The sequence below is a fragment of the Nanorana parkeri genome, unplaced genomic scaffold (assembly GCF_000935625.1).
Source record: "Nanorana parkeri isolate BGI_ZX_2015 unplaced genomic scaffold, ASM93562v1 scaffold1548, whole genome shotgun sequence".
In the NCBI taxonomy this organism is placed as follows: domain Eukaryota; kingdom Metazoa; phylum Chordata; class Amphibia; order Anura; family Dicroglossidae; genus Nanorana; species Nanorana parkeri.
This window is the reverse complement of record NW_017307816.1, coordinates 169,538-186,679: the sequence shown is the minus strand read 5'-3', so window position 1 is coordinate 186,679 and position 17,142 is coordinate 169,538. Positions and strand designations below refer to the sequence as shown.

The following is a 17,142-nucleotide window of genomic DNA, read 5'->3' as shown; positions in this document are numbered from 1 at the left end:
TGTATTTTACTTTTTTAATTGCTAAATAGTTTAAACATATTTAAAAATGGTTTAAATGGTTACAGATTTAAGTACATTAAAGCTTTTTGCTAAAATTTATGTTAATGTTCTTGGCAGATTCTGAGAGGGAAGTCAGCAGCCAACAGTCATTTTTTGCGCAAACACAATGGGTGAGAAGGAGACGGAAAAGGACTGTCAGTGTGAGTATACATAATAAAACATACAATTTAGAAACTATATACAGTAGTTGCAAAGAACCTCTTATCATTATCTGGTGAACTGTTAGAGAATACATATACACATTCTAAATAATACTGGTTTCAAAACCTCTTCATTTATCCTTGCTGTATTTTACATAGTCGGTATATATTTTTCGTCCAATAAAAAGTAGTCAGATGTTGGAACAGCATATAATCATGCATATAATCATGAAAGTAGTCATCTTTAAAGGAGAACTATGGGGTTAAGGCTTTTCCCCATAATTCTCCTTAAGGTAACGGGAGGACACAAACTAGCGTCCTCCCGTCACCCTAGGCTCAGTATACCGCGAGCTGTAGCTCACCGTATACTGAGACGCCGCAGTATACAGCGAGCTGATTCGAGAGGTGAGCGAACGCCGGTATGTGTTCGCTCACCTCCCGATCTACTGAGCCGACCTGTGACAGTTTCATTGTCACAGGTTGGCTAGAACTAAGTACATTTAGAATATAGGTTACAAGGGTTACAAAACTTTATGTCTTGACTTTGATTTTCAGATCACTCATGCACTGCATTGTTCCCCTGTATATAGTGGCCATTGTTTTACAAGTTCTGTCACTTTGCCTGAATGCCAAAGAGCATGAGCTGTTTCCAGTTTGGCCGATTGGTAAATCAGGCTTAAACTGAGCTACTGGATCTTACTGTGGGCTGCTGGCAGACTATACATACAACGGCAGATTAATTGTCATCTGCCAAATGAAAATAATCTTATTCATTTCAGTTTGATTCTCTTTTGTTACTACACATGTAGAACAATTAGCCTGGTTTTACTGTGTGTGGTCAGCAGTGTCCTAGAAATAAAATGTAAAGGGTGTATTCCAGCAGGAAATGTTAGCCTGCTTGTCTTCATCCTGGGCTTTCATATCTTCTGGTCTTTGTTCTGACTTTACATTGCACTGCATTATGAAAGCATGCACCCCACATGCATGAGTACAACCCTTCAAGCTGGTGGGGGCAGTGTTATGGTTTGGGGCATGTTTTCCTGGCATGATTTGGGCCCTTTAATTCGTGTGGAACAACATCTGAATAGAACAACATACCAAAGTATCGTTGCTGATCAAGTTCATCCTATCATGTTTATGGCGTATCCCAATGGAGATGGCTTCTTCCAACAAGACAATGCGCCATGCCACTGTGCTCGTATTGTGCAGGAGTGGTTTCAAGAACATGAGGGAGAATTTATCTTGTTTAGGTGGCCCCCACTATCACCAGATCTCAATCAAATTGAGCATTTGTGGGACGAGGTTGAAAGAGCCAGGCAGCTCGTGACTCCACGAGATGTTGAAAGGTGATGCGAGGAATCTGACACTGCACTGTTGCCCTTCTGTTGTCTTGTACCAGTTGTGCCACTCTCCGTTCTGCCCTAACATTGACTAGTTGCTGACGGCCACAATTCGCACGTTCAGACCCAGAGTTGTGGCTGACAGTCCAGTCTTTAAACACTTTAACAACAGCTGCTCTTGAAAATTTAACAAATTCTGCTGTTTTGCTGATACTCGCTCCATGGCTCCGAGCGCCAACAATCATCCCATATCTTCAGAAAAAAATCACTTCTACTGTCATGGTAAACAACCTGCTTCCCTATTTATAATGGTCTGGCCCTCTAGCAACTTCAGCGCAAAATTATAGATAATTATAGCTAATTTGCCTACAAACTTATATATATATACACACACTCGCATGTGTTTGTACTTTTGTGTGCACATCCTAATGCAATAGGCTGCACGCCTATGTTCAAAAACTATTGCATCAGGCTATTAAAACCCAATATACTGTGCCATTCCAAAGTTTCCCACTAATATTAATTTAAAGGTTGAGTCTGTACAGGGCTATAAAAACTAAATAGGGAAAAACCTCTCAAAGTGTGTATTTTACTTTTTTAATTGCTAAATAGTTTAAACATATTTAAAAATGGTTTAAATGGTTACAGATTTAAGTACATTAAAGCTTTTTGCTAAAATTTATGTTAATGTTCTTGGCAGATTCTGAGAGGGAAGTCAGCAGCCAACAGTCATTTTTTGCGCAAACACAATGGGTGAGAAGGAGACGGAAAAGGACTGTCAGTGTGAGTATACATAATAAAACATACAATTTAGAAACTATATACAGTAGTTGCAAAGAACCTCTTATCATTATCTGGTGAACTGTTAGAGAATACATATACACATTCTAAATAATACTGGTTTCAAAACCTCTTCATTTATCCTTGCTGTATTTTACATAGTCGGTATATATTTTTCGTCCAATAAAAAGTAGTCAGATGTTGGAACAGCATATAATCATGCATATAATCATGAAAGTAGTCATCTTTAAAGGAGAACTATGGGGTTAAGGCTTTTCCCCATAATTCTCCTTAAGGTAACGGGAGGACACAAACTAGCGTCCTCCCGTCACCCTAGGCTCAGTATACCGCGAGCTGTAGCTCACCGTATACTGAGACGCCGCAGTATACAGCGAGCTGATTCGAGAGGTGAGCGAACGCCGGTATGTGTTCGCTCACCTCCCGATCTACTGAGCCGACCTGTGACAGTTTCATTGTCACAGGTTGGCTAGAACTAAGTACATTTAGAATATAGGTTACAAGGGTTACAAAACTTTATGTCTTGACTTTGATTTTCAGATCACTCATGCACTGCATTGTTCCCCTGTATATAGTGGCCATTGTTTTACAAGTTCTGTCACTTTGCCTGAATGCCAAAGAGCATGAGCTGTTTCCAGTTTGGCCGATTGGTAAATCAGGCTTAAACTGAGCTACTGGATCTTACTGTGGGCTGCTGGCAGACTATACATACAACGGCAGATTAATTGTCATCTGCCAAATGAAAATAATCTTATTCATTTCAGTTTGATTCTCTTTTGTTACTACACATGTAGAACAATTAGCCTGGTTTTACTGTGTGTGGTCAGCAGTGTCCTAGAAATAAAATGTAAAGGGTGTATTCCAGCAGGAAATGTTAGCCTGCTTGTCTTCATCCTGGGCTTTCATATCTTCTGGTCTTTGTTCTGACTTTACATTGCACTGCATTTATAATCAGTAAAGTAAGATTAAAATGTATGGGTGTGATCCAGAAATGTTTGGTGGCTTTAGCTGATACAGTAAGCTTTGGGGGCTGTGCTGTATCCCCGGAAAACATTTTTTGGAAATTAGATCTTCTGACAATGTGTGGGGGTTATCATCTGGCCTCAATAAGGTTTACTATATATGGGTTATCTATCTACTCACAAGTTCCAAGTTGAGTGAACAGAGCTAAGCCAGTTCTATTCCTGCACATTACATGAGAATTAACATTGACCCTTGCATGCATAGCAGTAGGATACATCTTCCTTAGATCGAATTCACACTTTTGTATTGCGGTAATGCAACACGTAACATGCATTGTTGTGTTGTGGTGCCATTCATATTTTTATTCTCAAATATATTTTTATTATAATTTTACATTGTACAGATTGTTTTTAAATTTTGCCCTGACATAAACTTTAATACATCAGTTTTTTTTATTATGTTGGATGCAAAAGGAAATACACAAAGTGTACTTGCTATCTTCCCTTAAAATTCAATTACCTTCTGGCAGGTGTTAAGTATGGGGCTCTGTGAGATGTTAATTGAGGAGACCAAGTAAACAGTCTCTACTGCTTTTAATAAATCAACCTCAATGTGTTCTTTCCCCTAACAGGATTTCTGCCTCCTTCAACTGATAGAACAAATATATACAGTATATAAAATATAAAGCTGTACAACTTTGCATTAGTGGTCCCGATACTTTCATGACTTAAGGCTACTTGTGATCTTTCAATGTGTTTAGATTACATGTGTTGTATTTACTTTACAGGCACGTGGTGGTGTATTTGAGGAGATGAAATATATTGAACTTATGATTGTGAATGACCATCAAATGGTAAGCTATTTTGTTCTTGCGGTGCTTTACATTTCCAGAGGTGATGTAGTCAGGGGTGTCCCTAGCTTTTCTTGCCGCCTGAGGTGGCGGGGACGCGACGTCCCACCAAGATCCTGGAAACCAGTGACGTTACGGCTCGGTGAGATTCGCCCCAGATTGCTAAGAGCTGGGCAGGGAGATGTGTATGGCTTTTACCAATCTGGGACGCTCTGGCCGAAAGGGTGGTGGCAAGCACACTGCAAACATTGTGCATGCCGCTCTGCTTGACACGCCTCCCTCACAAGATGCCTGCCTAATTATGGGGACACCCCTGGATGTAGCGAAACGATTTTTGGTGGCCTTCCAACTATTTTGTATAACTTTATAAAGGTGCTTAAAAATATACATGTGTGTGTGTATATATATATATATATTTTTTTTTTTACACAAAACATGAAGTGACTGATTTTCATTATTACCCACATTTGTAACATTTCTATTTCTATGACCTATTTCGGAATTGAATGTATCTGGACAAATCCCAGCAGTCAGGTAGCGAATGCTCCTTAAAAATTACAGCCAGCACCTAACTTTTTAGGTTTTCAATAGCTGTCAATGGAGCTGGCTTTTGAAAAAAAATCCTGCTGGCTCCTGAATTGGACAGACAGGCTCCTGAATTCCATATTAATTTGTCCTGCCCTGGTGTAAGCATAGCTTTATGTCATTGCTAGTTCTGTGTAATACAGTGTTACAGTGACCCCTGCATAGTGTTGATGTGTGTGTGACACCTAAGCCCGATTCAGAACTCCAGGCATGTAGATATCCCTGCGGTAGATAAAAAGAAGTGCTTAGGTCCATCCACATGCCACATTATAGCCTCTATCCATACCCGTCTGACTTTCTTCATCCTCCCAATATTCATGTCTATATTGAGCACACACTTTACTGCGTTTAAATTTACCTTTCTTGAAGAAACATAAAGGCTGCCATCACTGACCTCCTCCTGAACAAGAGAGAGACTGATCTGGCTTTGTACTTTCAGTCACTTTCAGAGTTGAAACAAAGTAACAGAGTAAAGTCAGAACTTTGTATCTGCTTGCTTTGTCTATGTTAGGGTCTTAAAGCAGCGTTTCTCAACCTTTTCTCAATCATGGCACCCTTTAAAAGTATGACAAATTTTGAAACACCTCAGTCTAAAATGTAAAACGTGTGTGGTTACCCCCATAATCTATACTAGACCTTTATCCTAGATAAGGAGTCTGGCATGGATTTTGAGGGGGGAATTCCGCCCAAGAAAAGGATGTAGAGTTCCCCTCTTCCCATCGGAACCCCTTCTTTCCATCAGGAGCCCCCTTTCACACCAGAATCTCCTCCTTTCATATCAGAAACCCCCCTATATATTGGAGTTCTCAGTCCCACCTTCATGTCAGAGTTCTAGCTTATAATAATTAGCACAAGGTGGCTGCAACAGCATGGGAGACACAGAAGGTCTGGATAGAGGTGAACTTCTGTCCACTTCTGAATGCTGGGGGAGGTCTTGGACGCAAACACTGTGCAACACTGATGTATGTGTGCAACATTGATATACTGTATGTGTGTAACACTGCTATTCTGTGTGTGTGTATAACACTAATATCGTGTGTGTGTGTGTGTATGTGTGTAACACTGATATCATGTGGGTGTGTGTGTGTGTGTATAACACTGATATACTGTGTGTGTATAACACTGATATACTGTGCGTGTGTGTGTATAACACTGATATACTGTGTGTATGTAACACTCATATACTGTTTGTGTGTATAACACTGATATACTGTGTGTATGTAACACTGATATACTGTACGTGTGTGTGTATAACACTGATATACTGTTTGTGTGTATAACACTGATATACTGTGTGTATGTAACAATGATATACTGTGTGTATGTAACACTGATATACTGTGTATATATAACACTGATATACTGTGTGTATGTAACACTGATATACTATGTGTATATAACACTAATATACTGTGTGTATGTAACACTGATATACTTTTTGTGTGTATAACACTGATATACTGTGTGTGTGTGTGTGTGTGTGTGTGTGTATAACACTGATATACTGTGTGTATGTAACAATTATATACTGTGTGTATGTAACACTGATATACTGTATGTATATAACACTGATATACTGTGTGTATGTAACACTGATACACTATGTGTATATAACACTAATATACTGTGTGTATGTAACACTGATATACTGTTTGTGTGTATAACACTGATATACTGTGTGTATGTAACACTGATATACTGTGTGTGTGTGTGTGTGTGTGTGTGTGTATAATGCGTATATACTGTGTGTGTTGCACTATTATACTTTGTGTGTGTAACACTGATATACTGTGTGTGTATAACACTAATATACTTTGTGTATGTAACACTGATATACTGTATGTGTGTAACACTGATATACTGTGTGTGTATAACACTAATATACTTTGTGTATGTAACACTGATATACTGAGTGTGTTACATACACAAGGAGCTTACAATCTAAGGTTCCTATCTCACATACATATACGAGGGTCAATTTAGACAATAGCCAATCAACCTTCTTTGGAGTGTTGGAGGAAACCAGAATACGCAGAGGAAACCCACGCAAGGACAGGGAGAACATGCAAGCTCCTTGCAGATAGTGTCCTGACCAGGATTTTAACCCGGGATTCAAAACTTTCATAACGTTTGATATCTTTGCCATGAATGATATAATATTATGTAACAAATGAACGTGTTTGTTATTTGTATACATTTGTGACTTTCAGGTTCTGGAAATGACTTGTTTTCATAACAAACAGCATTTCAAAATTGTTGACAACTAATGGAATTATGTTTACTGCAGTTTGTCCACTAGATGGCAGAAAATACTCACAGCTGAACCGCTGAGGATCAGAGTATAAATGATCCTGGTATAAAATTTAAAATCTAGGCAAATCCATAGTGTGCGTGTGTGTTTCCGTGCGTTCAGTTGTGTGTGTGTGTGCATTGTGTATGTGTCGCTGTACATTCGGTTGTTTGTGTACATGAATGTGTGTGTCTCCATGCGTTCAGTTGTGTGTGTGTCTCTGTGCTTTCAGTTGTGTGTGTGTGTGTCCGTACGTTAAGTTATGTGTGTGTGTGTCTCCATGCGTTCAGGTATGTGTGTGTGTGTGTGTGTTAGGGTTGCCACCTTTTCTTCAAGCCAAACCCGAACACTGTAGCGCCTTGCGGCAATTTTTTGGTAAAGTACACTATGCATGTATTTTGTGATTAAATAACATTGGAGGTAATCACAAAGATGCCAGTGTGCCACAGGTCCCCAGATATAGAATCTGTACGCAGTGGTGTATTCTGGTTTGGGGCCGCCCTAGGCAAGACGAAACAAGGGCGCCCCCCAAACCCCCCCCCTTCACTAAATCCGCAGGTTCTCATGGGGGCTGTGCAGGATCTGTGGTGGGCTCTGGCATAAGGCCCACCACAGATCCTGCAAAGCCCCCGAGACCCTGCAGAGCCCACCACAGATCATGCACACCCCCCCGAGACCCTGCAGACCGGTGCAGGATGTGTGGTGGGCTCTGCCCAACATAGACCCCTCAGAGCCCACTACAGATCCTGTACAGCCCACCCGAGACTCTCAGATGGGCTGTGCAGAATCCATGCTGGGCTCTGCAGGGTCCCTTTAGCAGCAGTGTGATCATCTTACCTGCTGCTTGGTCCCCGGCCTCCTCCACTGCTGGACTGGTGCTGCAGGACCCGGCCTCCTCCGTACCACGGCGGCTCTTCAGTGACCCGGTGTTCTGTCACGCATGCAGCTGTTTCCTACGGCGCCCTGGCCCCGCCCCTTCCTGATCTGTTGTCGTCCCGGCCTCGCCCCGCCCCCTCCTGCTGCTCCGTCTCCTCTACCTCTTCCACCGCCGCCTACTTGCCGCTTTTCTCTGCCTCCTTGCGGACTCCGTCCTTTGACACTGACGCCTCCTCCACCCGGATGCCTGAGTGAGCAAAAATGCCGCCCCCCTGAAATCTGCCGCCCAAGGCAAACGCCTTGTTACCCAGCAGGAGATACGCCCCTGTCTGTACGTAAAACGATGCCCCCCCTAAGATGCCAGTGTGCCACAGGACCCCAGATATGTACTATACAAAGCAGTATCCATATACCTTGTCGCACTCTTTACCGAATATCCCAAAAGTAACGGGTGCTCGCAATGACTGCGGAGGGCACCGCTCACAAAAGAACTCATATACAGATGTCAACAGCACCAAGATTCCATGTTAGTGCAAATTACCATTTTTTCAGTATAGGGTACGAGTACCAATATTTTCGGTACTCGTCGATACCAAATGCCGATACCAGTGCAATGGGTCATGACCTGCCGCCCGACTTATCAGGAAGTCGGGCGGCGGATCATGACCCATTGCCCGGCTTCCTGATTGCCTGTGAAGCCGGTGTTCCAGTGAAAGAACACCGACTTCAGAGGCTGGCTGGCTTCCTGACCAATCAAGAAGACGGGCGGTGAGTCATGATGTAAACCCGCCTCCTGATTGAAGCCTGCTTCCTAACCACTTTTTTCTAGGCAGCCTGGCTTCCTGAACAATCAGGAAGGTGGGCGGAACGTCATGACTCACGTCCCGGCTTTCTGATTGGTCAGGAAGCCAGGCTGCCTAGAAAAAAGTGAATCCAGCTTCCTAGCCAATCAGGAAGCTGGACGGCACATCATGACGAGCCTCCCGGCTTCCTGATTGGTTAGGAAGCCAGGCTGCCTACCAACAAGTGAAGCCAGCTTCCTAGCCAATCAGGAAGTCCGGACAGCACGTCATGACCTGCCTTCCGGCTTCCTGGTTGGTTAGGAAGTTGGGTTACATTTTTTCTAGGCAGCCTGGCTTGCTGATTAACTTGAAAGCCAGCGTCACATTTTTCTAGGCAGCTTGGCTTCCTGACCAATCAGGAGGCCGGGAAGCGAGCCATGATGTACGACCCGCCTCCTGGCTTCCTGATTATTTAGATGCCGGCGTCACATTGGTCAGGAAGCCACGAAAAATACCTATGAATCTTATGCTGATTTTAGCTATTGCTGTGAGAACCTGTAAAGAATAAGGTGACCAGATTCCTGTGTCCATGATTTATGCAGAAACTTCTTTCAAGGGAATCTGGTCACCCTATTATTTACAGGTTGTCACAGCAAGAGGTAAAATCAGCCTAAGAATTACACACACTCACTTTATTGCCCCCTCCCCCCCCCCGCAGCTCCAACGGGACAGGAGCCAGCGCTCTGACAGTTCAGAGACTATCGGGCACTGTCTGTATAACACACTATTACCGGCCCGGATTAACCCCTTAAAACACGTATCTCTAGCCTCACAGACAGCCGCACGCTCTGCCGGGATTGTGCTCACACAACACAGCAGAAGGTCCTCCTTCACGCATTCCTCTCTAGGACCCAGGGGCTGCCCCTGTCTGCCTGAACTTGTGACATCTTGTGTATGGGGCTGAGGTGGCCATAAACCTGTACACAAGATGCCAAAACCGTACTGTCCGGTTGAAAACTGGACAGGTGGGGGGTGGGGTGGGGGAGAGAGAGAGTGTGGGGGGCTGTGCGATCAGTCATGTGTATGCATGTATGTGCATACTGTGTAGCAATAATATTTTCACACTTTCCATTGCGCTGTGTTTCTTTGTACACCGCATGTCCTATTGAGGTGTGTTTAAACTGCAGGCAAAGCAGGTCTTTTTTTGGTCAAATGTATGACCTTGCAATCAAATAGCAAAGACAATATTCGACGCCCGTCAACATTTTGTATGTCATCCTCATAGGCGTTTATTCCAAAGTCCTGGTGTAATGTTTTCTTATGACCAGAAGGTGGCAGTGTTGTATTGATCCGTTAAAGTAAATGGATGTACTCACATAAAACACAAAGCTAGATACTTAGACTGTGTAACACATATGATAGAGCTCAACTCAAACCTACCTTGCATTTTCTTTTCTTTCAGTATAAGAAACAACGTTCTTCTCACATACATACCAGCAATTTTGCAAAATCAATAGTGAATATGGTGGATTCAGTAAGTATATAGCATATGTTGTCAAATTGTTTGCTTTAGCACAGAAACATATGAAAGGAGAAAGACACACTGATTGTAGTGTTGGGGACCCCACATGATTTTTAACAGGATTTACACTTTGATTTATTGTTTGAATCAACAGAACAATTTACAATAAGAATAGTATTGGAGCAACGATGATGTCTCTCTTTAATGCTGCTTAGTCTGGTGGTTGTCACTCTAGTTGAATAAGTGTACCCTGAATAGCTACTAATTCTCAACTACAAAGGAGGTATTTGAATTCACAAATTAGCTTCTGTTCAGCTGCATATAGATCAGGTCAGTCAACATAAATGATACCAGTAATGTATAATGTAAGGACAGTAACATAAATAAGACTTGGTATCAGCATCTTGCAGTTCAGCAGAGCTTAGACCAGGGGAGGGAGATGCATCACAAGGAGCCAATAAGTGGTGCTGCAGTGCAAGAAGGATGCTGATAGGAGAAGAGAGCAGATAAGCTTATTAGTCTGCTGATTCTCCATTAACTGTCCAGTCACAGGGTGAGAGAGGGAGAAGACCAGTAACTGTTACTTCTTACTTAACTGCAGCAACAAAATCAGGTCTCCTGCCCTGTCAGACAAGGCTGTGTTGTGGGGCTAGACGGACTAGATAATCAGAAATACAAATTGACAAGTTAAACAGCTCTAGGTGTATTTCATCTGCATACAGTATTTGCGTTTGTATAAAGTTCAGCCCTAAAGGCCAAATTAAGTCCATCAGTATATCCAACCTAAGAATAGTTTTTGTAGTCCAGGAAACATTTCAGTTGTACTGAAGTAATAGAGCAGCCACCGTAATAGAGCAGCCACCGTTCTCAACTGGTGGGTCGTGACCCAAAAGTGGGTAGCAACCTCATGTTCAGTGGGTCACCACGTGTCTTCCACTTTTCTAGGTGAGAGGCTTCTCAGCCTCCCCCTAGCTCAGCAGTGTCAGTTCTCGCACCAAGCAGCCATTCAAAATATGCTGCCCGGTGCTGAGTGTCAGCTTGAGGTGGGGTGGGGTGGGCTGGAACTATGGCCGTGAAGGCCACATACATGCATTGCTTACAGCTTCCTCGCGTGCCCTGTAGAGGTGCCTAGAGTGGAGTGATGTCACATTCTGGCTCCCGGCATCTCTACAGGGTGCGCAAGGGAGTTGTACAAGCAATGCACATAAGGATGGAGCTCTGTCACAGCACAGCAGCCCACACTGGACCCCAGGCTGAGGACCCGGTTCTTATAAGGTAGGGAGACTGGGTGCATCTTGAAAAACAAAAAACATTTTGGAGTGTGTATGTGAGATTGTGTCTGTGGTTGTGTGAGTCTGCCAGTGTTTTTGAGGGCTGCCGTTCACACTAGTACAGTACATTCATTGAACAGTCCTGTGCAATTAATGCACTGTACCACGCAATCACACCTTCTACACGTTCTGGTGTGGGAGGCGCATTGCCATTCATTTGACACAGTTGTACACAGTTCAATTGGGTCGTAACCTAATGACCAAGGACAAATGTGGGTCCTGAGGTTACACAGGTTGAGAACCACTGCCTTAAAGTGACACTAAACTCAGGAGTTAAATCTTAGGGCCAGTTCACACCAATTGTGCATGCTGCATTTTTTAAAGCTGGAATGCAGGCATTGTTTCGCCATGCATCTGATCGCACTGCGGGAGGGACGTGACTGCAGTGTCATTGACTTCAATGCACCACCACGCCCCCTTCCGCCCCAGAACGAAGGTGGGAGTTTAGTGTGCGATTACAGTGCGTTCCAGCAGTTACCGCTCTGGAACGCACCGTAATTGGTGTGAACTGGCCCTTAAAAATGCCTTCAAGTACCGTAACTATTAACAAAAATTTAGCTTATTTGTGTATCAGTCAGCTGTAGATCCTCAAATCATCTCTGAAATTGTGCTGACACTGTCCTTCCTTCTGGAGGGGGGGTACTTTTTTTCCTCATGGTCCCTGTGTGTGTTATAAAGGAGCCACCACTTCAAACTCGCTCCCGTGATGGACTACAACCGCAATACAAATTAGTAAACTAAACATGAGATTGTAGTCCATCACAGGAGCGAGCTTGGAGTTGTGGCTACTTTTCAACACACACACAAGGACCACGGGAAACAAAAGTAGCCACTGCTCAGGTAGGCTAGGACAGTGTCAGCACAATTTCAGAGATGATTTGAGGATCTACAGCTGACTGATACACAAATAAGATACATTTTTGTTATTAGTTATGGTACGTGAATGCATTTTTGAGATTTAACTTCTGAGTTTATTGTCACTTTAGGTTTTAGTCTACATGTTCACCAGACTGAGATGCAAGGAGCCAGAATATTTTCACGAGGCTTTTTTTGGTAGAATTGCACCCTCTTGTTACACAATTCTCTGCTGCGCAACCAAGTCTCTCGGATGTTTCGGGAGTTTCCCGCTATTAGATAGCGGCTCCCGGACAATCGGGAGAGAAACATTTTCTCACGGAAAGGTTTTACTTTTTCTGACATCGGGGCTGCCGGCCGCCGTCAGTCAGAAAAAAAACCGGCATAGGAATGAATAGCAAGATTGCTATTGGCTATTTCAATTTTCAACAGCCAATAGCAGACTAGCTATTGCACCCGTCCACTGCTGTTGTCAATCAGCAGAGGTGGATCTGAAGTTCTTCATCAGGTCCTCCTCTGTTGACTGACAGCAGCAGAGAGCATGTGCAATAGCCAGCTTGAGAGTACTAAAAAAAAACAGAAGATAGCTAGGGAAGCATTAGCTTCTTTGCTTTCTGCCATCATTTCAGGGGGTGCTCTCTTCCTTGTTGTTGCACTCCCCTGGGGGGAACAGGGGGGATTGAAAGAGAGCACCTCCCTGAAATGAGAAGGGCACCTCCCTTAAATTACTTATTTCAGGTTGGGATCCCTGACATTGCCTCTTTGAAAATCACATAGTGGTGCTCAGAATTAAGGAACACACCAGGCTGAATTTTTAAGGCTCGGATTCCAGATTATTCTAAAATAAATTGTGCTTTTCTATAGTTCATATAGATTTTCTGTTCAACTAAAACAGAAAGTAAGCAGCCAGTGCTGGGCTTTCTCATTGAAAAATATTCAGAATTCTCTTCAAAATTAGTTCCATGAACACACCCTGTAATAAAATTCTAACAACAAATCAAAATATGAGTTACCTGTTTTAAGCTTGTAAATGTGTAAAATAAAATCAAGAAAAAAGGATAAAGAAATAGAGCAATTGTACTTGCCACCATACCATCTGCTCCTGCTCTCTGGGCTCTATGCATGAGCCAAAGACTGAATATGCAGCTTTAGAAGAAATCTAAGGCTGACGCTACTCTAAGGCATGGGATAAAAAGAATTTGTCAGAATACAGAACAATTGTAGTCAGAAGTAACTGGCCACAACTAGTAGTGAGTGGGGTTTTTTGATCATTGTCCTTTTTTTGACCAGCGTTTTTTAGTTCTACTAAAAGGTTAGTTTTGAACACAAAGGGGTCTTTTCACTAAGCTGCTGTAAGCAGCCAAGTGAACAACCAACCCGGAGTGAAGTGAGCAGATGTTCGGCTATTCACTTCAGGCTTGTACGGCTGATTTCAGCCGTATATCAGCTGAAATCAGCCATACATCGGATTGCTTCGTGTGGCTTCGGGTCGGCCGAACATGGGGTCGGCCGAACATGCTCAGCATGTTCGGCCGACCCGAAGTGCAGAAGGAGTTCGACTCAACCGATCCAACATCTGGATCGGCTAAGCCGAACCTTCGGCAGGCTACTCGCTGCTGTTCGGTCTATTCTCATAGATGCCGAACAGCAGTGAGTGAATAGCCGAATGCGGCATTCGGCTTGGCTGTTCTGATCGGTACCTCTGTGGTACTGAGCAGAATAGAAAAACAGTTAAAAAAGTAGAAAAAATAAAATAGAAAATGATTGGGCAGAGCTAGCAGTAACAGCTACCCCCGCCCAACTGTTTTCAATTGGCAGGGCGGTTCTGCTGCCATCAAAATAAAAAAAAAAAAACTCTAGGAATGCACAGCTAGATTCCTATTGGCTATTTCACTTTGCAATATCCAATAGCAAACTAGCTATTGCACCCGCCCTCTCCTGCTGTCAATCACTAGAGGGGACCTGATGGAGAACTTGAGGTCCCCTCTGCTGATTGACAGCAGCAGTGGGCGGGTGCAATAGCTAGTTTGCTATTGGCTATTGGAAATTGAAATAGCCAATAGGAATCTAGCTATGCATTCCTATGGTGTGTTTTTTTTTTATTCTGACGGCAGCCAACGGCTCCGATGTCAGATGAAAAAAAAAAAGACAACAGAGCAGGGAAATGTTTACTCGGAGAAAGTGTTTCTCTCCCGGGCGGACGGGAACCGCTATCAAATAGCGGGAGACTCCCGGAGCGTCCCAGGTAACCAGGGACGCTGATCTGTCTGTGCAAGTGGTCGGAGCCAGCCGTGAGATGACAGCTGGCTCCGCCCAGCAGTCAGTAACAGGCTGTCGGCCGGTCGCTTTCACCTCGGCTCAGTTGAGCAGAAGCATATGCCTTCGGCTCGACTGAGCCGCTTGGCCGACTTCGGGAGCTGTACGGGCTATAGTGAACCGAAGGGGTCCTGGGGCCGAAGCTAGCCGAAGGATCAGCCGAAGCTACGGCTAGATCCTTCGGCAGCTTAGTGAATAGACCCCTAAGTGTCAGCATTGTTGTATCCGTATATAGTACATATTATTGGTTGTTCTGTAACGTTCTCTGGAGCCAAATAGATTGTATCTGTATATCTTGGAGTAGTGCAATAAAGATTACAATTTTATTGATATACTTCTATCAGCTACCAACTGGAAAGAGCTCCTAGTCACCTAAAAGTAAATATACACCGGCGCCACCTGGCTTTCCTAAGTGAGCGGATAGTGGACAGCTAATGCGACAACAACAGAGTCAATTACAGCCATATTACATAAAATAAACAGTGTTTACATAAGTTCTGTGAATTGGTAAATTATAGAAAGTAGTTCAAAGCTTAAAGTAATATATTGATGTTGCTGAAATATGTTATACGCTTAAGAAGAGCTATAAATCTAGATGGTAATCTATTGGAACAGTTCTATGTTTATTAGGCTTGTCGGGAACAGTATGACTAGAGATTATATACACGAGTACAGTGAGCCTTATCAGGCAGCAAATCTAAGTCTTTTTTACTGTCCAGATGCTCAACATAGAAAGCTATTTACATCACTCATGGCTGAAAATGAACATTCTACCATTATATGCAATTTTATATATCTAGTGGGCTCACTTCACTAAGCTTTAGCTCATGTGTTGTTTTCCATAACGATTGGTAATTTCAGCCATCTAACTAGTATTTTGAGCTGTCGTTGGCCCTCACTGATGAAAATAGCTATCGTCATAGCGTGAACGTTTTCTGCTCTGTTGAGAGAGTAGACAGTCAGCAATGATCAGATATTTTTGACTAGTCCTAATACAAGAACCCATTATATTTATTCAAACTCTTAGGCTTCATTCAAACTACGTGTGAATGTGCGTTTTGGGGTTCCTGCAGCAGGAATTCCAAATATTCCGTTTAGCAGCAGCTGCTGTCATCCGTTTAAGTTCATGACCGGGCGACAGCTGCCGCATCTGTAAGTGGTACTATCAGTGATCTATTCTAAACCGCATCTAATCATATCACATGTGGAGGCTGTCACCCGGTTATTAACTTGAATAAACACTTGAAGTTGAAAGAGGCTATATGTATTTTGGGATTCCTGATGCGGGAATACGTACGTTCCTGCTGTATAAATCCCTAAACGCATATTCACACATAGTGTGAATGAAGCCTTAAGGCACACCTAACCCCAAGACAAAAAATGTGATATATTGCAGGCTTTTTTTCTTACTGTATCTATGGAGGTTCAGCACTGTCACCCTAGGATGCAATTCATATTTGAACTTTAAACAGTCACCTCTCCTCATCTCTATGCCATAGAGGGGGGTTGATTTGAGTGTCAAAGAAGATACACTATATTACCAAATATTGGGACACACCTCCAAATCATTGGATTCAGGTATGCCGTGAAATATCCTTGCTACTAAATATTCCACGGTCACCTGTTAGTGGTATTATAACAAAGTGGAAGCAACTGGGAACAACAGCAACTCAGCCACAAAGTGGTAGGCCACGTTAAATGACAGAATGGGGTCAGCGCATGCTGAAGCCCACAGTATGCAGGCGTCGCCAACTGTGTGCAGAGTCAATAGCTACAGACCTCCAAACTTCGTGTAGCCTTCAGATTGGCACAAGACCAGTGTGTAGAGAGCTTCATGGAATGGGTTTCCATGGCCGAGCAGCTGCATCCAAGCATTACATCACCAAGTGCAATGAAAAGCGTTGGATGCAGTGGTGTAAAACACGCCACCACTGTACTCTAGAGAAGTGGAGACGTGTTCTCTGGAGTGACGAATCACGCTTCTCTGTCTGGCAATCTGATAGACGTGTCTGCGACGTAGAACGGTACTTGCCTGACTGCATTGTGCCAAGTGTAAAGTTTGGTGGCGGGGGGATTATGGTGTGGGGTTGTTTTTCAGGGGTTGGGCTTGGCCCCTTAGTTCCAGTGAAGGAAGCTCTTAAGGCATCAGCATACCGAGACATTTTGGACAATTTCATGCTCCCAACTTTGTGGAACAGTTTGGGGATGGCTCCTTCCTGTTCCAACATGACTGCGCACCAGTGCACGAAGCAAGGTCCATAAAGACAGGGATGAGGGAGTTTGGGGTGGAGGAACTTGACTGGCCTGCACAGAATGCTGACATCAACCTGGTAGAACACCTTTGGGATGAATTAGAATGGAGACTTCGAGCCAGGCCTTCTCGTCCAACATCAGTACCTGACCTCACCAATGCACTTCTGGAAGAAGGGTCAAA

At 43.4% G+C, this 17,142-nt stretch overlaps 1 protein-coding gene across 1 annotated transcript in view; it reads left to right on the top strand.

Annotated features, from left to right (window-relative positions):
- ADAM23 (ADAM metallopeptidase domain 23) overlaps nucleotides 1-17,142 on the top strand; it is a 176,564-nt gene that overhangs the window by 107,526 nt on the left and 51,896 nt on the right. The window contains exons 8-10 of the mRNA XM_018570527.1: nucleotides 118-200; nucleotides 4,089-4,154; nucleotides 10,147-10,218. Coding sequence (XP_018426029.1) covers nucleotides 118-200; nucleotides 4,089-4,154; nucleotides 10,147-10,218 — 221 coding nt within the window. The remainder of the gene's footprint in view (nucleotides 1-117; nucleotides 201-4,088; nucleotides 4,155-10,146; nucleotides 10,219-17,142) is intronic.